The sequence below is a fragment of the Macaca nemestrina genome, chromosome 15, assembly GCF_043159975.1.
Source record: "Macaca nemestrina isolate mMacNem1 chromosome 15, mMacNem.hap1, whole genome shotgun sequence".
In the NCBI taxonomy this organism is placed as follows: domain Eukaryota; kingdom Metazoa; phylum Chordata; class Mammalia; order Primates; family Cercopithecidae; genus Macaca; species Macaca nemestrina.
In genome coordinates this window covers 27034489-27057018 of record NC_092139.1, presented here as the reverse complement: position 1 = coordinate 27057018, position 22530 = coordinate 27034489, and the positions used below count along the sequence as shown (strand labels likewise).

Genomic DNA, 22530 nt, shown 5'->3' with positions numbered 1-22530 from the left:
AGAGGGAGGGTATTTTTAGATACAGAAAATCTTATCTTCCTTTGGGTAAGGGGAATAACTGGCCCTTGATCTGAAGTGCTGTAAAATCCTTTTTGGATGGGTAGTAGGATAACTGTGTTCAGGGCAACAGAGTGAATTGCCACACCAAGGGGTAATGGTAGCTAATCTATAGGACTGGTGGGCAGATCGTTTAGTGCTACAAAATGCTTTGGGAGCCTCTGAAAGGCAGCCTGTGACTGCAAGAGTAAGGGAACCCTGTAATGAGATCTGAATCCAAGATTGATTTTTGTAATGAGGAAATCGATTTCCCAAGGAAATTGTGTGACAGTATGGTGTTTGGATGAGTGTACTTCTTGGTTGGTCTGTTGTAGACACTTTGACAGATCGTCTTGTTGTCTAGATTATTGCTGTTTGCTCCTCATTGCTGATAGTGCTCCTTTACTTCTAATGATGTCTTGTTTTCCCTCCTAGGTTCATGGAATCCGAGCTGGACCTAAATGACATCATTCAGGAGATGCACGTGGTGGCCACCATGCCAGACCTGTACCACCTTCTGGTGGAGCTGAATGCCGTACAGTCGCTTCTCGGCTTGCTTGGACATGATAATACAGATATCCTTTCAGATCTGACCTCAGTAGGAAAGCTGACATGGTGGGGAAGTGCTATTTACTCTCTCTCCTGTCTCTCTTTGTAGATGTGTGCTGTAAAATCTGATGTTCTGTTTCCATTCTAATTATCTTCTATCTTGAAACACACAGTGCTTTTTACTCATTGGAAAATCTGATTTTTCTCTCTTAACAAATCTTGCAAATCTTGGGCAATCCTTAATTGTCCTATTTGCTCTTATTAGTACTAGAATTAATCGTGATATATTTGTTCATACATTAACAGCTTTACTTTTTAGGATGTGGATTGGAAGGCCCCTTATGGGGGCAAAGCCAGACAGATTTGAATCTGTTAATTTAGGCATCTTTCTGCTAACTGATGGTCCAGTGGAGTTGAGACTAGAGAAGGTAGTGAACCGTGGTAGAAAGCACATTTGGATGTCCAGGAGGACAGGGGAGCTATTCTGTTTTATTCATTCCTATATTTCCAGTTCCTAAAAGCGAGGCTGGCTGTGGTGGCTTGTGCCTGTAATCCCAACACTTTGGGAGGCCAAGGTGGTTGGATTACTTAAGGTCAGGAGTTTGAGACCACCCTGGCCAACATGGCAAAATCCCATCTCTAAAAATATAAAAATAAAAATTAGCGGGACGTGGTGGTGCACACTGGTAGTTTCAGCTACTCGAGAGGCTGAGGCAGGAAAATCTCTTGAACCTAGGAGGCAGAGGTTGCAGTGAGCCGAGACCATGCCGCTGTACTCTACCCTGGGCAGCAAAGTGAGTGAGACTCCATCTCAAAAAAAAAAAAAAAAAAAAAAAGACTGGGTACAACACATAATAAATAACATTTAATATTTGTTGATTGCATGTTAGGCCTAAAGAGACAATCTAGGTTTGACTCTCAGCCTCATTTTTGTGTGAAAGATGGTGCCCCTCCACAGCTTGTATTCTTTGCACAGGTAGAGTTAATAATTTTTGTCTTTCAGTGTTATTTTTATTTGTTTTTAGAGACAGGGTCTTGCTTTGTCACCCTGACTGAAGTGCAGTGGCATAATCATAACTTACTACAGCCTCAAACTCCTAGGCTTAAGTGATCCTACTCCTTAGCCTCCTGAGGAGGGACTACAAGTGCATGCCACCATCCTAGCTAATTTTTATTTTATTTTATTTTATTTTTTGGAGATGGGTCTTGCAATGTTCCCCAGGCTGGATTCAAACTCCTGGCCTCAAGTGATTTTGCCTCAGCCTCTGGAGTAGCTTTCCATGTTACTGAGAGGATCAAAGGAGTGTATAAATGCTGACCACAGTTCCTGATACGTAGTAGGCACTTAGTAAATGTTACTTGTCACTGAATCTGAATCGTGACTTCCAAAACCATTTTATACTTTATCTTGGCTATCAGATGTGCTGTAGCTTTATTGCAAAGGCTTTTGATGTGTCTGTGGAAAGGGTTATGTTCATTAAACCAAATTCTCTTCTAGTAGTTGTTCTGTTTAAATCCAGATTTCCAAAGGTAAGAGACAAATGAAGTTAGTCTGCTTGAGTGATATTCACAGGGAATCTGCTGCTGCTTCATGTTATTTTCATCTTTCTGGTAATCTCTCTCCTGAGAGCGTGTCTGACTAAGTTCTTGCCTGGCTGATAATTCTCATAGAAATAAATCAGTGAATAATTTTAATGCAGGCTTCTTGAAGGACTGTCTTAAGACATTTCTGATGCTTCATGTAATGTTAGATAGCATCAAGAATTGATCTGTTAGCTCCCAGATTTATGACTTTGTTCACCAGGGTTCGCTGTGGGGTTCTGGGTTGTATAAGGACCCTAGTTAGTTAACTTGTTGCTGAGTGAGCTCAGTACATGGTCTCATGAAATTTCACTCAGTAGACCTGCTGTGAGTGGTCATGATGTACCAGGCACTGTGCTAGGCCCTTGGGAACCGTAAGCTGTGCTGGTTGCTCAAGTAGCATCAGTCAGTAAATATATATTGGGCATTATCGTGGTCTGTTTGGGCTGCTATAACAAAATACCGTGAACTTGGGTGGCTCATAAACAACAAAAATTTATTTCTTACAGTTCTAGAGGCTGGGAAGTTCAAGACCAAGGCACCAGCAGTTTTGGTATCTGGTGAGGGTCTGCTTCCAGGTTCTTAGATAGCTGTTTTCTCACTGCATCCTCACATGGTGGAAGGAGTGAGGGAGCTCGCTGGGTCTCTTTTTAGGACACTAATCCCGAGGGCCCCACCTCCAGGTACCATCACATTGGGGATAGGCTTCAACATATGAATCTGTGGGGGGATATAAACATTCCTTCTTTGGCAGGTAACTGCCATACACCTAGCTCTATTCAGGGCACTAATGATCTTCACAGATTCAGAGACCACGAGTTCTAGTTGTTACTTCACATTTCAGTTCACCTACAGAAGGGTAGATTTCGGAATCTGATCAGACCTTAAAGAGGACTTAGCTGAGCACCTTGTTTGTTTTTACTTAGTGACAAGTGTGAGGTCCAGATGTTGGACAGCTAACTTGAGGTTAAGACGGGCACTCCAGGTCTGTGATTTTCAGTCCAGTGTTCCTCCAGTGCACCTCGAGTCTTCCTGTGGGATTTACGACATTGCTGACAGAGTCGCATGGTCACCTGTTACCCTGTGTATTAGTACAGAAATGACTTATTTTCTTTCTGGAAACACCACTCTCATTCTTTTTTCTATTCCTGCTAACTCAAAATAATAGTAACAGCTTTTGGAAGATACTGACATTTTGCTGATTCACCAGCCTGGCTCCTGCTGGGGAGAAGACTGACACACAAAAAAACGCTGCTCGACATCGGCATATTTGGGAAAGGCAAGGGCACAGATGTTCCAAGTTGTTAAGTTCTGGTCTTTAAAAAGGGAAAAAACACATCCCCCTATAATAACTTTGACAGATTGCCATTTCCCTCCTGTTTTCTGAGAGCTAAACTGTTTTTTTTTTCCTCTTGTATGCCAACCTGCACCCAACTGCCCTAATGATATTTTTTAAAATCTGATTTTTAATTATGTCTTACATCAAATTTAAAGTGCATTTGAAATTTTTTTAATTACCTTAATTTTAATTAGAGGCAGCAATTAGGGTAAATGTCATCCTCCTCAAAGTACGATTTTTCTTGAAAGTGATTTCAGGAAAGGGTAGGTCCTCTTGACTTGCATCTACCATATCCTCTGTTGGTCGGAACGTTGCTCTCCCTGCAACATTGCACTCTGCTGCTTGTCTTATCTGTGATCTATAATGGAAATCTTTCTTCAGGAAACGGTTGTTAACAATTTACTGTTGTACAGCTGTAACTGCCCAAAACACCTTACCATGAATAAACAATTTCATGGCAGTCATGACTTAAATTTTTAATCTTTTTTAACTCTTCATTTATCAACCAAGACCATACATGGCTGGTTATGTTCCCAGCAAGCACCGGTCATCTTTGCTTTGTCCTCCTCTGCGAAAACGTAAACTGTAGGGATTTTAATTGGATCAGAGGCTGGTTTGTTGTAACCTTAAGAGGCAGAGGATGTGAGAAAACAGCTTGTGCCTCATCCTTTCAACCGTGAGAAGCAGCTTCAGAGTTTATTCTGGCGCTCTGCATCACTGCTGCTGGTGAGGGCTTGTCAGCGCTTCTGTGCCTCATCTGCCCCCTTGAGAGGCTGGAGCCCAGCCATCGGTTGGCTGCAGAATGGATTCTGATCTGTGGAGAGCATATCTTGGGGGTGGGGAGCACACACTCACATGGTTTTGGAGGATTACTCTAAATGCAGTCAGAGGGAGCAGAAGGTGGAACCCAGCAGCTGCTGCCTTTTCAAAATAATGCTTTTTAAACACTTTTTCCTTTAAAGTAAATCATTAAACGTGTTTAGAGCTCCTTTCTTGTGAACCTTTTAGAGTGTTTCTATGGAAAAATAAAACCAAAAGTACATTTAAAGATATTAAAGTATTGCTAAAAAATCCATTTTTGTGGACTGCTTTAAGCCAGATTTACTCCACTGGCCCAAAGGAACAAGGAGGAATAAAAGGGAAACAAACAAACAAACCACAACAACAATCACATGGCGCCAAATGGATAAATACTCTGTTTTTGCGTGTCGCTTGCCATGTTCTCAATTTGAGTGGTTAGTGGAGTCCCTTCTAAAGTCTTTTTGGTAGATCACTGTTATTTACTGGGTTCCTCCTTTGTATGATAAGTGTGTTGGATGCTAATAAAAAATAATAACTCCAGTTTAAAGCAAAAACCCTCAAATTACCCCCACCCCCCACCCCCATGGTGTGTGTGGAGAGTGCATTTGGAGCAGTATGCTCAGGAAATACCACTGACTGGAGCCCTGAGAAGGTGTGTGTCATCTCTGGCTTGGGGGTGTGGGGAGTGGAGATGGGTAAGCTTTTGACAGACGTGGAGATTAGCATGCATTTCAGGTTTATTTTTGTAGCCTCTCCCTTTGCGATGGACATTGCCATTCCTCGTACTATGGATGGAAGCTGATGTGGTCTTGCTGGCTGCTCATGTAGTCACTACAAATTTATCAAGGTATCAGGTCCATGGCTTAATTAAAAAAAAACAAAAAACAAAAAACAAACAAACAAAAAAAAACAATGACTACTGCTTCCCAGCTAAATGCCTTATTCTTTAATTAAAATAAAAAAAATCCAGTAACCTGAACCCAATTTATTCAAAGTCTGCTTTCTCTCCACCCCGTTGTGAGACAGAAAAATGAGGTCTCACTGTAATGTTAACTTAAGGTACCAATACATTGGGTTGAATGCTAATATTTAAGCAGGGAAAAATTTGTAAGTGGCAGAGTAGATCATTGTGCTGATGGGACGGCTCTTTTTGGTGTGGAATAATTTTAGGGAGTGGTCATTAGCACTGTTCTTTTCCAAATGACTATTTAGTTTTCTTCTGATTCTAGAAAACCAGGAGAACTTACAGAGTTGTCAAGTGAGTTTTGTGAAGAATTACTGTGGGAATTTGGAAAATAAGATCGGTGTTTTAGATCAACAGGGATCAACTGAACTTGAGTAATCTGGGTCTGAGAATACTAAAGTGGAACAAACTGACTGAGACTCACCATGTTGTCCCAGAGGGTGTGTACAATAGTCAAGGGTGCCTTGTGTTGCAGACCCAGTGCTAATGAGCAAGAATAGGGCTGGGAAGGGTTTGAGCCTCCTTAGGGGCTTTCTTCTAATTGGACTGGGAGGGAGTTGGTATTTGCTCCATTGCTTTCCCGCCAGCACTGTCTAAGAAGACTTACGTATTTTGAGCTGTTATTTTTCTAGGAGCTGTATTTGTCTTGATATTTCCAGAATTAAAATTACATTTAGAAGAATTTACTTCTTTTTCTCATTTATCATCTGACTTCCTTGACATGTATTGATAAACCACTTATTTTTTGGATCCAATTAAATATGCTCTGAAGATAAACACCTTAGGTTAAAAGTGCCAAAATGGCAATGTAGAAGAAGGATCTTTTAATGTAACTTGAAACAAACAAAACCTGGTACCAGATTAATGTAACTTTTGGTCTTGTTTTAGGTGAAATCTATGTCCCCGGAAGATTAGGGTGGTTGTAGCCTGCTTTGGACATTTCCCCTGTGGCATATTACTCCCCACTGGCATTTAATAAGGACTTAATAAATGTTGAATGAGTACATTTTCTCCTTCATATTAGTTTGATCTAGGATTGTCCAGTTTCATTCTAGGTAGCTTTGTGCCAGCTGCTTTTGAAGGAGAAAAAGACCATTTTGTCTGTTTTGAAATTCATCTGCATTAATTGAGCTATATCTAATTACTGTCCTAGTCTAGAACTTAAAGAAAAGAGAATTTTTTAAAAAGCTCACATTTATTGCATTAACAGTTATATTCTCTGAATCTATACTGGTTTATTTGTCTTAAGAAAGCTTTTTTGAAATGACTTTTAAAAAGCCATCTGCTTAATACATCTTATTTCTCTTTCTTTGTTGTTTTTTTCATAACTTTGTTCCTTGTGGACTCATCTCATTGGAGATTAATGAGATTAATGCTTAGTTTCTGTGCCAAGACTCTAAGTGGGATATGACCCCAAAACAAATATCCAGAGCCAAAAAATAGAAGTAAACACCACTCTTTTTTTCCAAGAGCCATTGTGTTATGGACCATTTTGTGCCCAGCTGGTCTTTTCTGCTTTACCTATTATTACACTAACTTACTGCCCCAGTAGTGGACAGGTACAGAGGGAGTGCGTGGGTGGCCTTTCTACTCGACATGACAAAATAGGCTATCAAAAACTGTGTTTTAGTAATTCGCAGGGAGACAGGCTCTCTCTTTTCCTATTATTCTTGGACAGAAGAGCCTTTTACCTTGTGAAATGAAATTGTAACTACAGTGGAAAAACCTATCACCCATGCCCAGAGTCTGCTTGTGAAGAAATGCTGGAGGGATGGCCAACCATGCTGAATTTTCTCATCAAGATTGAGAGTTTGTCTGTCTTTAGTTTTGATTCTCATTCCTCTTTCTGGTCTTCAAATGACCTCTGTCTTCTGGGTCATATTATATTACCCAGGAGTTGATGATGGCAATTACAGACTTATTACTGCCTTGCTAAAATGCTATTTTGTGAAAGTTGGGAATTTATATAAAATCAGTTAGTGGTAGGATTGATGAGATGTTTACCAGGCCTGGTAGGTAGCTGATTTCTTATTTGACTTCTCAACTGAGGCAGGAAAGTAGGCAAGTAGATATCCATTGAAACATGATAAGAAACAAGTTTTCCTGGAAAAGCCATTTATGCTTTTCTATAAAATCACCTTTGTCTAAAATGTTTCTTATTTTTTAAGTTTCTAGGTTTCATGTGACACATTTGTGAGCGTGGTATAAGAATAATCAAAGAAAAATGTGATATCTTGCCCACAAGACCTGAAAGGCTGATAAAGGACTTGATCAATCTGAATCTCTGTGGCATAGCTGAAATATAAAATTAGATCTTCCAACCCATTGTGACCCAAAAAGGGGGGACCATGCTGTTGTTAGCTTAAACTTTAGATTTTAGAGGCTTTTGGAAAAATGAAGGCAATAGTGAGGGCTTTGGGCATTCTGTGGGAAGACTTGACTAACAATCTGTATTATAGTGCTTTTACATTTCTTGAGTATTTTAACTTCCTTGGCCTTTGACATACCTGATCTCATTTATTCCTTATAGCTACTCAGTGGAAGAGGCTGGGCAGAGACTATTACGCCAATTTTACAGATGAGGAAATTAAGCTCTAAGGAAATAAAGGGGCTTGCACAAGATTACATGGCTGGTGATAATTTTGGGATCATTCAGATCATTAAAGATGTGAGGCAAAGATGAATATGACATGACCCTTGTCCTCAAGCCTGCTTTGACTCTTCATCTGTTCATCTTTTAGATATACTTCACTTATCTTTTTGAGGCTATTGCTTAATAATCATCACATACAAGTTAATAAGTATTTAATCATTCATGCTGTTATTCAAGAGATATAAAGATAACACTACTTATTGCATTATTGCATGCCTGATTTAGATCCTTGTTCTATAGACACTTATTTATTTGCTTTTTTTTTTTTTTTTTTTTTTAATAGAGACAGGGTCTCACTATGTTGCCCAGGCTGGTTTCAAACTCCTGGACTCAGGCAGTCCTCCCACCTTGGCCTCCCAAAGTGCTGGGATTGCAGGCATAAGCAACCGTGCCCAGCTCAGTTGTCCTGTAGACATCTGACTCCACAGTGAGGGGATGGATGGATGGATGGATTTAGGTGAATGTTGCCATATGTATTAAATAAGCTTTTGAATGGATTATGAACTTTTCAAGAGAATAAATATGGGAGTTTCTTGGAAGAGTGGGGAGGTGTTAACATTTTATTCTTTTCCCTGAATCTTTTACTAATTTATGGTGGAATTAAATGATAGTTCTTTTCTCTGTGGTTACAGCAGGGTCAAAAGCTAGAATTTACCTGAATGTAGCCATATTTAAACTGAGTGTATATCCCCTTGTGCATTAATATGAAATATAGTTGGCAATAGCGTTGTTATTGAAATCAGGTGGACCTAACATTTCTCCCTTACTATTGCAGTGACCTTTAGATAACTTTTTTTTTTTGAGACAGGGTCTCGCTCTGTCACCCAGGCTGGAGGGCAGTGGCACAGTCTCAGCTCATTGTAGCTTCCACCTCCTGGGTTCAAACAATTCTCCTTCCTCAGCCTCTTGAGTAGCTGGGATTACAGGCATGTGCCACCATACCTGGCTAATTTTTGTATTTTTAGTAGAGACAGGGTTTCACCATATTGGCCAGACTGGTCTTGAACTTCTGACCTCAAATGATCTGCCCACCTTGGCCTCCCAAAGTGCTGGAATTATAGGCATGAGCTACCACAGGCCAGAGAACTTAACAGCTACTAGCTTTATCTTTCTTATCTGTTAAATAGTACTTGCACCGAACCTTATAATGCTGCTGAAAGAATTCCAGTAGCATAGCACCAGACATGATGCTGTGACTTTTAAAAATGGCGGCTATTATGATGATGACTATTTTAATTTTAGAGAGGGAGAACTACTAATTCTTACTAGTCAAGGGTAGCTCTAGGGTTTCTAGGGGTTAGTTTGGTAGCCTGGTTATTTTTTGCTGTTTTTTATTATAATTGATTCCAATAATTTGTGTGTTTCAGTTTACTCTATATCAGGCACATATGTTGACTCTGTCAACAGCTTTCTGATTATTTTTTAGATGAAGATGTTAAGCATGAAGGATTTTTGTCCAAAGACCTTTAAGCTCTTTGCTCATATTAAGTTTTGGGTAAATATCACCTTTAAGAGTGAAGGAGTAAGACACAGAAAGCTTAATTACATATTCATGATGGTCAGCTGGTCAGTTAGAGATGAGTAAAGCAAACCTTCAAGTAATTTTTCTTTCAGCAAAAGACTGCATATAATACCCAGAACATCAGTCATCAGCTAGCAGGTCCTGTCATTTTTGTTCATATGTTCTGCATCTTTTATTTTTTCTTTTTAGTAAAACTGCCCTGATTCTGACCTTCGTTGAATCTTCAGGATTCTTTTGTATGTGGTAGCTTTGGAATAGGCCTTTCTCCTTCAGGCCTGGCTCCCACAACTACCCACACATGCTGTCCACGTGGTGGCTCCTGTGTGCCACCCCCATCCCTCATGCTCACCGTGCTTTAATGCATCCTGCACACAGCTTTTAGCTTATTCTTTCAAAATATTATTTTCTTCAGCTAGTTACAATTTTCTCTCCCCTTTCCACTTCCCTCCCCTCTCCTCCAATCCTTTCTTCTTTTCAAATGCCTTTGTACGTTCCAGTCTCTCTGCTTTTATTCCCGTGGTTTTACCTTCTAGTCTGCCTGTCCTCATATTTTTAGTTGCCTGTTTTCTGAGCAGTCTTCTTCTAGCAAGTCATTACTAATTCCCCAGCTGCATCTGATTGCTCCTTTTCAGGACACATGTGGTTCATATTGTCCGTGTGTATTCTTCATTTGTTACATGTTGGTTATTGCCTGTGGTGTATGGTTTTTAAAATTGTTTTAGATTATCTATCTTTCTCATTTTACAGATGAGGAAACTGAGGCCCAGAATGAAGAATGGATTGGCCTTTATCATGTTCAGTGCTTTAGTCATCATGGGCATTCAATAAATGCAGTTTGCTGGAGCAAGGTATCTGTTTCTCTCTCTCTCTCTCTCTCTCTCTCTCTCTCCCCCCCCCCGTTGTGTGTGTGTGTACACCTGTGTGTGTGTGTGTGTGTGTGTGTGTGTGTGAGAGAGAGAGAGAGAGAAAGAGAGAGAGATAGAGAGTTTTCAGGTGAGGGAAAGGAAGCTTAGTTATAAGTTTAGTTCTGCCACCAGTTTCCAAATATAACTCTCTCCTTCATGTTTCCCTTTCTTTATACTTCCCTTTCTTTTCTTTTCTCTCTCTCTCTTTTTTTCTTTATTCCTTTGAGACAGGGTCTCACTCTGTTTCCCAGGCTGGAGTGCAGTGACGTGATCGTAGCTCACTGCAGCCTTGATCTCCTGAACTCAAGCAAGCCTGCTGCCTTAGCCTCCCAAGTAGCTGGGACGTTAGGCATGTGCCACCACTCCTGGCTCATTTTTTTTTTTTTTTTTTTCCTAAATGTTTAGTAGAGACAAGGTCTCACTGTGTTGCCCAGGCTGGTTTCAAACTCCTGAGCTCAAGCGGTCCTCCTGCCTTGGCCTCCCAAAATGCTGGGTGTTATTATAGGCATGAGCCACTGTGCCTGGCCCTGTACTTCCCTTTCCTTTTCCTATTTTTGCACAGTTTTAAATTCTCTATTCTTCCTTTTATATTCATAGCAGTGTGACATTTGAGGGGACAGAGGTTGATGGGGACTAGCCCAATTCCATATAAATTTTTCCCTTTGTTTTCAACCAATTATGTCATGTCCTGATCTCTGAAGACTCCTTGGTGAACATCAGCCACCTCTTAGAAATGATTACTGCCTTCGAAGGTGAACTGTACAAGGTAGTTAAGATTATACTGAGTTTCAAGAATTTAAATTACGAGATGAGGTTGAGGGTGTTGGCCTATTTCTCACTGGAAAAGTGACTTCCCAGGTGATCTATTTAAAATTTTGAAATCTATGAAAATTCAGTGAACCTATGGACTAAGCAGCGAGGAAGGCAGCATAAGGAAAGAGACCGAGTGAGTCAGTTAACATTTAATGAATACCCACTGTGGGTAGAACCCTGTTGAAGAGATGTTAATAAAACCGGAGTCTATTAAAGGTAAATGGTGATAAAGCAATTGAGGAGGAAACAGAAGGGAAGAAAAATATCGGTAGCGTTTCAGTGTGTGTGTTATACCCTTAACATTTTTCACATGTGTCCATAGCCGTGGTCGATTTGCTTCAGGAATTAACAGATATAGACACCCTCCATGAGAGTGAAGAGGGAGCAGAAGTGCTTATCGATGCTCTGGTAAGTTACACATCCTCTGGGGTTTTGCAGGTTTGTATAAGTTGTTGGCATTACCACCACCATCGTCTCTGAGAGTGGGTACCAGGTGGAACTCCACAGTGACGCTGGTCTGTGGCGAGACCGGAGTGAATAAGGAGAGTGAAAAAGTAGAGATATGACTGGGGCAGTGCTTTATGCTTTGAAACTGTGTCAGGCAGAGGCCTCGCCCTCATTAAGTCTCTGCGGTGGGCAGGGCCATTTCTCATTCTTCTCACCACATCCTTTCACATTGGCATTATTGCTGCTATTCCCATATACAGCCATGAAGCTGTGGCTTAGAGAGGCCAAACAAATGGCCCGTGGTCACACAGCCAGGATTTGAACCCGTGGTCTCCTAGACTCTATATTTTCTGCCCCTTTCTTTCCTCCTGTCTTTTGTTGCTACTGACCTTTTTACAAAGAGCTTTCACAAATGTTTTTCTCATCTGGACTTTCTAATCCCAAGTGCCAGTGAGAACAGGTATTATTACTTATTTTACAAATAGGTCATCAGAGAGGAATTGGAGAATGTTAAAAATGAGAATAAACCTTATGGCTCATTGAGGCCAGAATGTCTTTCCCTGCCTGTAGAAGACAGGGCAGTCGATGTCTGCAGTCTTTTGAGGAGCCTTAGGCCAGGCCTCAGAATATTCCTCAGCTAGTGATCCACGCAGCAGCCAACCCAGAGGAGCTGGTCTGTGAGGTGCAGCTGTGGCCAGGTGCCAGAAAGTCGAACTGCCTTACATGCGAGGAAACCCAGCTGCAGAAGTGAAGACTCCCACTGGGTTGCTCAGCCAGTCCTGTGACAGCTGATAAAAAAGCCTGCATGTTCTGATCCCCACCACAATTCTGTTTCCACCTCCCTAGATTTCCTAGTTCACTGGTGATCAGAGAGGGCCACAAAGCTGAAAAGGCACCCCAGCTGGCCAGTGGCAGAAGTGCATCTAGTCCAGCCCCTACCCTGATACCACCTGTGGAGCTCTGTCCACCTGCAGAGCTGTATCCTTCCTCAAGGCTCTGTGGGTTGTTCTTCCTTCTGTTGTCTTCTCTTGTCTTTTCTCTCTGGTAAGGATGTTGGTATTGGTTTTGATTCAGTTAGCAGTTTATCAAAGATCACTACAGCCACTTGTATTAGAAGCACCTGGGGTGCTTGTTTGGCTACTTTCTAGTCCTACCCAAGACCCACTGAATCAGAATGGCTGGGCACGGGGTCCCAGATGATCTCAAAACCCACTGCTACACTGCCCACCCCCTCCTCACCCTTTCTCATAATGGTCTCGACACTAGAAATTTCCCATGTGCCGTGCTCGCTGCTGGCATTTGGTGTGAATGAAGGGGTTGTGAACCCACTGGTTATGAAGAACTGGCTTTTACAGGGAGTGAGGCTGGAGTCCAGCAGGGCCATTTATGACTGAGTATAATGAAAATTTCTATGGCCATTTTTCTTTCAGGCTCCTTTAGAGAGCAAACTGCTACTTTTATAGAATTCAGGACCTTTATTTTTCCTTTGAACCACTGTGCAGAAAGAAAAGGATGATGTTGGGAAGTCCTTTTGTTTTGAGGGGCATCTGAGGAAAGACTGTGGCACTTGCTCCTACTCTGTGTCCCCGCAGTGTTGTTGTGCAGTCTTACCTTCCAGAGGTTAATTACATGGCTCTGAATGAGCCTTCCTGCCTGGTCCCTGGGCTGATTTTAATTACCATCCTTTGCCTGTCTGAATAGGGAAGACGAGAGAGGAACAGCTAGTCTGGCTGTTGCATGTAAAACGTACCCAGAAACAGCAATTCACACAAAAGTCCCCTTTGTTTTTTCCATGTTGCCAAGCCCACCGACAAAAACTGCATCTTGGCAGATTTTATTGTTTGTTTGGAAAGAAACAGTTCACCCTCAGTCTGGGGAGCCATTAGGTAACTGCTATGCAGGATGTTCTGTTTGTTTAGTTTAGTCTTTATTATTATCATATTAGTTTAAGATTTTGACTCTTACAGGTTTATCCTGGTGGGGCTGGTAGGAATCACAAGCATTGAACATTCCTGGACTCCAGTAGATTATTTGCTTGTCTGCAACCAGTCAGAAGTCATCAGTAAATATCAGAGAACAGAACTGGCGGTGTTCTTCCATTTACTTTTTTTACTCTTGTGCTGCATTCGGGAAGAAATTTGATAAGTACTCTCATATTACAAGGGTTGAGTTGTCTTTGTAGTTTTAATTTGGGGCCAATATCTGAGGCCTGGAATTGCATGAGCAAAGGCTAGAGGGCATGTGGCAGAATTTATTGTGGTGTGCAGTTTGCAGTTATTGCTTTGGTCTTTTTCCCAGTTGGAAGTCCTAAGCAATAGGATAGCACATTTGTGGGGAAAGAACGCTGTCCTGGCATTCTCAGGGATCTTCAGGGTTTTAAAATTTGGTTCATATCTACTGTTGTTACTTACACAAAAGGCAAATATTTGTGCTTTGTAACAAGTTGATCTGGTAGCTTGGAAAATGGACTCTTTTCTGAAGAGTGGTAAACAAGAGGGTATATTGCTTTGATGGCAATTCTCTGGCTTACCTCTCCACAGATGACTTTGGACTTCTTGAGAGTGATGATTAAATTACAGTCATTTTTCTACTTGCCAGTCCCAAAACTTGCCATGTGCTAGGTAGTCCCATGCCTTTGCTCATGCTTTGCCTTCCGCTTGCCTAGCCTTGCCTCTCTGGGGCTACCTGGAATACTACCTCTCATCCTGTGAGGCCTGACTTAAACTTTATCTCTTCCCTCTTGAGTTTTTTCCAGACTCATCACCTCAGCAGGATGTGTTGTTCTAGCACTTTGTACATCCTGGCACTTGTCACACTGGATTATAGACGTCTCTTTATAAGTTTGTCCTTCCTGAGGGGTGATCCCCATCAGGGCAGTGGTCAGAGCAGTGGCTTTGTCACTTACCAATTCTGTGTCCTTGGGAAAGTTACTAACCTCTCCATACTGTTTCTTTTTCTGTAAAATGGAGATAACAGTAGTGCCTATCATACAGTACCAAAGCGAGGAACAAGTGAGATATTTAATAAGTCTTTAGAACAGTCTGGCACAGGGTAAACACCTGATAAATGTTGACCATTATCATTATAAAGGTACTATGCCTGGCAGATATTAAGCACTTAGCAAATGTCAGGTTAAAATTGTATGTGTCATCTGCCACACAGTAAGATGTCTGTGAATATTGAGTTCAACAAACATTTTTTTCAGTTTAAAAAACATTTCAAAAACATTTTGAACAAACACTCAATAAAACCACATTTAGGTGGGGTGGGCCTAAATAAGACATGAGAGGATAGAGCTTTAGTTTTTATTTGTTTTTTTTTTTAAAAAAAGGAAGAAATAAGTAATGATAATACAAGGCAGAACATTGAAAACAGCTATGAGAGGCATGCTTCTGTGGACACCAAGAGGAGGGAGCGCTCACTTCTGATGGAATAATCAGGAAGGGCTGCAGAGCTGCAGGTATCAGCAATGGCCTCTGAAGGGGGCCTTTGATATGAGAGCATATGGAGGTGTCCCAGCCTATGGAGATGAAGTGTGGCTGGGTGGTGTAGCTGGCCAGTGTCTAGGAGCCAGCATTTGCTTTACAGAAACTCTTTATAGAGTTCCACAAAAGTGGCTTTGATGTGGACTTCCAGGAAACTACCCTCCATACCCATTCCTGCACTCAGTTAACCCTACTGAGATGTTAAACTTTGAAGCCCCATCTCGGTTTGCCTTGGACTTGGTTGGCGATGGATTTGTGCTGCCCAGGTGAGACTGAGGTTGGCCAGGTTTATGTTGCTGTAAGGGTACTTACTATGAAAATTCCTGGATCTTGTTCCTTCCCATTTCCATTCATGTTCTCACCTTCATCTGTATTTGTTCCAAAGCAAAATTCATTTGTTCATTTGTTCACTAAATGTTTATCGAGCACTTGATGTGTTCCTGATTCTGGGAACCAGGTGTATAGCTGTGAGCAAGCCTGACAAAGCCTCTGTTTTTGTGGAGCTTACATGGTATGAGCGTAGGGAGAAACAGTAGATACATAAACAAGAAAACTATCAGAGAGTGGTTCCCTGTTTAAGAGAATTAAAATAGAGTGATGTGAGATAGAGTGGCTGGGAAGTCAGGTTGGATTAAATAGTCAGGCAAGGCCTGAGTTCTGGAAGAAACCAGCCATTCAGAATGTTCAAGAGCAGGATGGGAAAAGGGCAAAAGACATAAGGCAAGACTGAGTTTGACATATTCAAGGAACAGAGAAGGGGCCAGTCTTGTGAATGTACAGCTGGGGTGAAGGGAGAACACAGAGTCAGGGCCAGACCACACTGGGCTCTGTGGGCCTTGGTGAAGAGGTTGGGTGGCATTGCCAGGGTAAAGGGAAGTAATTGGAGGATGTAAGCAGGGGAGTGGTATCGTAGCCTGACCAGCGTTTTAAACAGGGCTTCTAGCCGCTGTGTGGATAATGGACTGGAGGGGCAAGAATGGAAGCTGAAAAGTTACAGCTCGGATACAAAAGGCCTGAGTTTTGCGTTATGACCATGTTACTGTATTATTCTCAAAACTTGTTTGATCAAGATTCAGTGGGTATGGGTTTTATTGTTATTACTGTTTTTTAAATATGAAATTTCTGAAACTCTTAGTAGGCAGAAAAACCCCAGTCTAACTCTTGAGAAAGCTTATTGGCAGATTGTACCAGATAGAAAAAGAATCCTCCTTCAAACCCTCTCATCTGTCTCTTTTTTATTTCTTCCTCTTCTCTTATATCCACCCTCTTTGGTCAAGTGGAAGATAATGTCTGATCGTGCCCTTGAACTTTATCTCAGTAGGACCTCCCGGAATATTGTTTGGGAGGCCTGCTAACAATCAGAAATAACAAATGACTTATCAGAAAACATCACACCCAAGACAGTCCTGATTTCCAAGGCAAGGGTTCTCCAGCTGATGCTTTAATCCCTAAGCAGGATTTGTTTTTAGTTTCAGACTTTGTCACAGGTCCAGAAAATTGAACGTAGGCCCAAGGGGCTAGAGGGAATAGATCAGAATGCTAATTTGTACTTTTACTCAGTGATATCCAGAGCCATGCATAATATAAATATTTTTTGAAGGTTTTTCTGAGCTAAATGTATTTTGACTGCTTTTGGCCTTCCTGCAATCAGATAAAATTGCACTTAACCCAACTAAACATAAAGTTTCACAGTTTGCAAGCTTAAAAAGGGGTTGGATTTCCGTAGCAAGAAAAAAGATTTTCCTCTAGCCGGAGGCCTGTTATCCATAACCATTCAGCTCTAGGACTTAAACGCATTGCTCACTGACAGTGTCCCCACCACCTTCTAAACAGCAGAGATGGGAAACATAACTAAGAATCAAAGAAAGGGGGAAAAATAATGCAGATAAAGCGGCAATAAGCAATTGAAATTGGTGAAGCAGTTTGCAGAACTGGCAAGCAGGGTGGGACCCAGTGGAGTAGTGGTGTCTGCTGCTTTAGGATTCAGGGAGATTATAAGTCAATCAGGGTGATTTAGGGAAAAACATACTGTGACATGGTTCATATTTTTCCCCCAGATGTTTTTCTGTTTTCTCTTACATACTCAAATTGTCCAGTTAATTAAGGAAAACATTGTAGTGGATTTCTTTAGTGAAGCTTTTGCTGGCTATGAGATTTGAGAGCAAGATTGTATAGCTCTTGGCACAAGATGGGAAAACAGCACTTTCCTGTATTTACAGGCTCCCAAATCTGGCATCAGTGTTTCTTCAAATAGTATCCCCTCCTTGTTCCTCACACCACGGCATAAAGGAGAGCCTAGAAAAATCTAATGCATTTGTGATTCACGTATCACAAATTAGTCAATAATTTCACGTTTCCCTTGTCCACATATTTCCCTTACATCTCACCCAGACAGAGTAAAGAGTCCATGTTTCAAGATCTATGCCGCCTGCCATTGCTTGCCTCCTCAAGCTCGGTTTGAATTGTGTCTATAGAATACTTTACATGCAAGGGCTCCGGAAGTATTTGGTTGGATGAGATCATTTCCTTCTTTTTTCTCCCTCATTCTCTCCCCTCATTGAAATAATGGGGGATTATGGGAAAAAGTAGAGTTGGAGTTGGGCACTTCTGCCACCAGCTTTGTGACCTCAATCAGACTAATTAACCTCTCAGAGCCTTTACTTTCTCGCCTGTGAAAGATGTGAGAATTACATGAGGATAAATGGAGCAATTACAGTGCACAAACTATGTGTTCCATCAGTTTATTTAAATTTAGCAAGATTTACTGAGTATCTGCTGTATATAGCATTGTAGTAGACTTAGGATATAGAAAGATGAATGAAGCAAGGTGCCTGCCTTTCAGGAGCTTGGCTTTTTCTTAGCCAGTGGAAGAGAGGAACAGTGAATAATCAGGTATCAACAGGGTAAAGGGCTAGATTCAAACCTTCTACTTGATTCTTTGAGCAACTGCCATGAACTAGACCTAGGGTAAGGCCTGTCACATATTTTCATTTACTCTTTAGAACTTATCCCCATTTCATAAGTGAGGAAACCGAAACACTGAGAGGGAGGATGACACAGATATGCAGCAGACCGTGTCTTCAGGTGGCTTTACTTATTGGCTGTGCTTAAGAATCCGTTACCAGATGGATCATCCCTTCTTGATGACAGAAAACTAGGTGTTTCCTTAGTTATCTTCCTTGGTGTGCCTCAGGGCTACCTAAGGGCAGTCTCCCTAGGACACAGATTGTGCACAGGAGGTAGCATGAAGTAGTAAAAGCATCATTTCACCTAAGGAGAAGGAAGCCAGGTTTTTGCCTTTGCCTCCACTGCTCCATAGCTGTGTGGTCTTGGCTGAGTCACTAACGTCTTGAACATCAGCTATATGGTGTGGCTACTGAAAGTTTCCTATCTGTCTCAACATGTCTGACTCCATTAAGGGAAATGCAGTAGCTTTCTGTGCATCCCATGTCATACAAATAGAAGATATTTTATTGTGTTGATTATTCCTTTTAAGAGGGAACTATAAATTCTTTATAAGTAGTAGTTTCATAAAAGCTTAGCAAGGAAACAGGAATGTTTTGAGGTCAACATAAAATGTGACTGGTGAACATTCCAGCGAAACATCTTTTGGTGCATTGGCCTAGAAATGTGTTTTGCTTAAGATGGCATTCTCGTGAGTTGTCTAAGTACCACAGAGAAGGAGAAAGAGCACAGGGCTTGGTTTCAGATGGTCTGTGTTCAAGTGCTAGCACTGTCACTCACCAACCTTTTAACCTTGGATTTTACTTTGTCTCCTTGAGCTCCAGTTGACTCATCTGAAGTTAGAGATAATGATGCCTGCCTTTTACTTACCTCAGGGTCACTTTAAGACTTAAAAGAGATAATGGGATGGGAGAGCACCTTGTAAACCATACATTGCTGCTTTTTTACTCACTCTGTTCATTCAAATAGTGGAGAAGTAAGTATGGGAACGGGAACATTTTGGGGACCATTTTGTAACATCCCTCTCTCCTTTTGCTTCGCTGTTCTTGCAGGTGGATGGGCAGGTGGTAGCACTGCTGGTACAGAATCTGGAGCGCCTGGATGAGTCTGTGAAAGAGGAGGCAGATGGCGTCCACAACACTCTGGGTGAGAGGAAGGGTGCTTGCCATTGCCCGAGTTGCTTTGTGTTTGTTTTGGGGCTTTGTGCTCATTTCCCTTCCTTCTTCATAATATAGTCAATAGCAGGAGTGTTTTCCTTCCTTCTGCTCCCAAACTGCCTTCTCAGAAATGAAGACCTTTGTGTAAATTTCATATAACTGCAGCTTTGGTTTGGCTTGTAGGTAATAAAAGCAGAAATCCACTAAGTAGGTAACCTTCCTAGTCAGAAACCGCTGGCTCTGGTTAGCAGGCCTTTGCCTCCAAAAGTTAGGATGAAGTCTATGCTGGTTAATTTTGTTTCCTTTGGAATGTGTATATTTAAACATTTTAAATCATTTTAAGTTGGTTTTTCTTATCACTTTCCTTCAATGGAACTGCAAACTTTTGGACCGCTCTGTACCTTTGTAGGACATTTTATTTGAAAAAGAGTTAGTGTTTCTTTCTCTTCTTAGGTATAGACTACCATGTAAACTGTGAGTTGAAATATTGCTACTACTTGACTGTCCCTACATCAGATTTTCATTTAAAATGATTCCTCCGTAGTATTTCTCCTCTTCCTTCTCCTCCTTGAATCTCCCCAGTCTTTCCTTTTGTAAAGTTGTTGAACCAATATCCTATTTAAAATTGTGTTTTGGGGGTAGCCCTCTTTATTACTGGTCAGTCTTATAAAACCAGAGATGACATATCTGTAAGCAGAGCTTGAGAAATGAACGAGGCCCAGTGGAAGCAGAAAATTTGATGAGATTAGATTTTTATTTTTAGCTCCTTTGTGTACCACGTATTTCTGTTGTAGTTCTGGACTCTTTTCCTTGAGGATTATCATAAAGAAGGGGAAAGATGGGCACCTGGGGGGAAGAGGAGGAACACAACACTCTGTAATTTGGGTTGGCTGTAGTCTAGAGCCAGAATTTGGCATTGCCATTTGTTAGCAGAATGCTGGATTTTGCTGTATCAAAAGTCTGTTAACTGACTACTGACTGTCTGTTAATAAAAAGTACCAGCCTGCCAGTCTACAGAGATCTTTTTGCAGCTTGGCCAGCTACTAACAGCTCAGGAGATTCTTCCCTCTCTCTCGCTTATTGAGTGCCTGGTGTTTGTCAGGCACTGTGCTAGGTGCTAGGGTAGATTATGGTGAAGTAGGCATGGTCCTGCTCCTGACAGGACAGACAGACAGGTGAGTCTTGAAAAGAAAGGAAAGACAATGCTGGGTGACATATGGTATCATAGGAGTCAGTGAAAAGCACTGTGGGAATGAAGAAGAGCCTCCAAACTGCTGTATAGGAGCAGCTAGCTCCTGTGCGTGACTGTGGCTGAATATGAAGACAGGTGCATTTTGACAGGTGGAGGAGTGGGACAAGGGCCTTCAGGCAGGGGAGTATCATTTGCAAAGTCATGAATGGGGCTGGGATTTGAGGAAAGACTGGAAATGGCCTGTGACAGTCAGAGGTGGGAGATGGAACTGGAGGAGTAAGTTTGTCCAGATAATGGAAGACCTTGTAAACCATGGCAGGAAGCTTGGATTTTGTTCAAGTGAACAATAGGAAACCATCTAAAATATAAGCAGAAGAATAGGATAAAGGCATGGAAGATTAAAACGAATGAGTTGATTTTTGTAGGAAATGGCAGAAAGTAATTCAGGGTGTCGTAGTGCTCTTCATCTCTCAGGGTTTCATTACTCCTCTGCTCCCACAGCTTCGTGCTTCCCCTGCCTGGTCATCCTTTAACTTGCCACTGTGGAGGCTGATGTGGGCAAAGGAGTGAGAAAGAAGATAGGAGGTGTGGTGATTTCTTCAGCCCTTTCTTCTTCAAAATTCACACCCAGTGTGTTCTGGGTATTGTGCTTAGGGGACACAAAAGTGTAGCTGTTTCATGATAGTAACATATTCCAGGATATGGAGTGGAAGGGGGGCTGAAAGAAATGAAACCGTTTGATATTAACGACTCCAGGTGATTTTAAAAAAAAGTTCTCCTTTTCAGTATCATAGTCATGCAGTAACTTTTTTTTCCTCCTAATTTTTAATTTTTCTATTAAGCAACACTTTGGCTGTTGTAGTAGATAGCTGGACCATATATATTTGCTTCCTAGTACCTGGGAGTTACCTCTGCCAGCATGACCTTTCCCCTTGTGCATGTTATTTTGTTCAATTGAAAAGACCATGCTAGCCTGCTTTGCAATATTCTTGCTTCCACCTGATGCAGGGAAGTAGAACTGCAAATGGATGAATCAGGAAAGGGAGAGACTGAGTTCACCAGCCCCTGATTTTAAGGCTTTTGCCTAGCTCCCTGTCTCTTTGGTTATGGGTTTCTGGCACTCATTTGGGACTGGGTGAAACTTCTTAGGCAGATATCCACCCTTTTGTGTGTTCTGCTCTAGTGTTCCCTATTAGCATAGAAAATCTATCACTTAGCCGTTTTGTGAGTTCCACCATTTTCAGTTATGAGTTTTACTTATAGCATAACTGGAAGAAGAAAACCACAGCAACTCCCTGGTTAATCTGAAAATGACAACCCAGCATCTGGCTGGGAGGAATGCAGGGAAGTGGGGAGAGGAATAACATGCCTGTCATGGGAAGCAAGCTTGTTGCAGACAGAAACAAAGTTGTCCTCCCAAATGACTGGTGTCTGTCTCCCTTCAGCTATTGTGGAAAACATGGCTGAGTTCCGGCCTGAGATGTGTACAGACGGTGCCCAGCAGGGTCTTCTACAGTGGCTGTTGAAGAGGCTGAAGGTGAGTTTGGCTGTGGGGAACTGCAGCTCACACCTGTCTTTGCTCTGGGCGTGATTGATGCTGGGTTATTGGCATAGACTGTTATGCTGGGACATATGATCTAGTTTGGGAAGCTTCTGGTACCTCTTGCTTCTTTCTTCTCCATTTTTGTTTGTTTTAAAACAAGAGGCTTTGAAAATAGTCTTAGTACCTCTGAAAATACAAACATGTTATAAATACAAATTCATGTGATATAGAAGGTATAAAACTGAAAAGATCCCCTCTGCTGATCCCTTGTAGTTCCACTTCCCAGAGGCAGTCACTGTTAACAATATCATATCCATTTTCCCAGAAATTTTCTGTGTACGTAAGAGAGTGTGTGTTTCACAAACAGAATTATATAATATTTTCTTATGCAAGTTGATTTTCTTACTGAACTAATTGTTGCCTAGTTAATATTCCACCACACAGATGTACCAACATTAATCTCATCATTCCCACTGGTAAGTTTGTACTGTTATCAACAGTGCAGCTGTGAATACAGTAGTCCCCTCTTATCTGTGGTTTTGCGTTCCGCGTTTTAGTTACTCACAGTTAACCATGGTC

General features: G+C 41.5%; 1 protein-coding gene across 2 annotated transcripts in view; it reads left to right on the top strand.

Moving 5' to 3' along the window:
- Positions 1–22530, top strand: part of LOC105496316 (catenin beta like 1) — a 176669-nt gene that overhangs the window by 51315 nt on the left and 102824 nt on the right. For both annotated transcript variants that reach the window (XM_071079342.1, XM_071079343.1), the window contains 4 exons: positions 472–613; positions 11476–11571; positions 19112–19205; positions 21854–21945. In XM_071079342.1, the coding sequence (XP_070935443.1) occupies positions 472–613; positions 11476–11571; positions 19112–19205; positions 21854–21945 (424 nt within the window). The remainder of the gene's footprint in view (positions 1–471; positions 614–11475; positions 11572–19111; positions 19206–21853; positions 21946–22530) is intronic.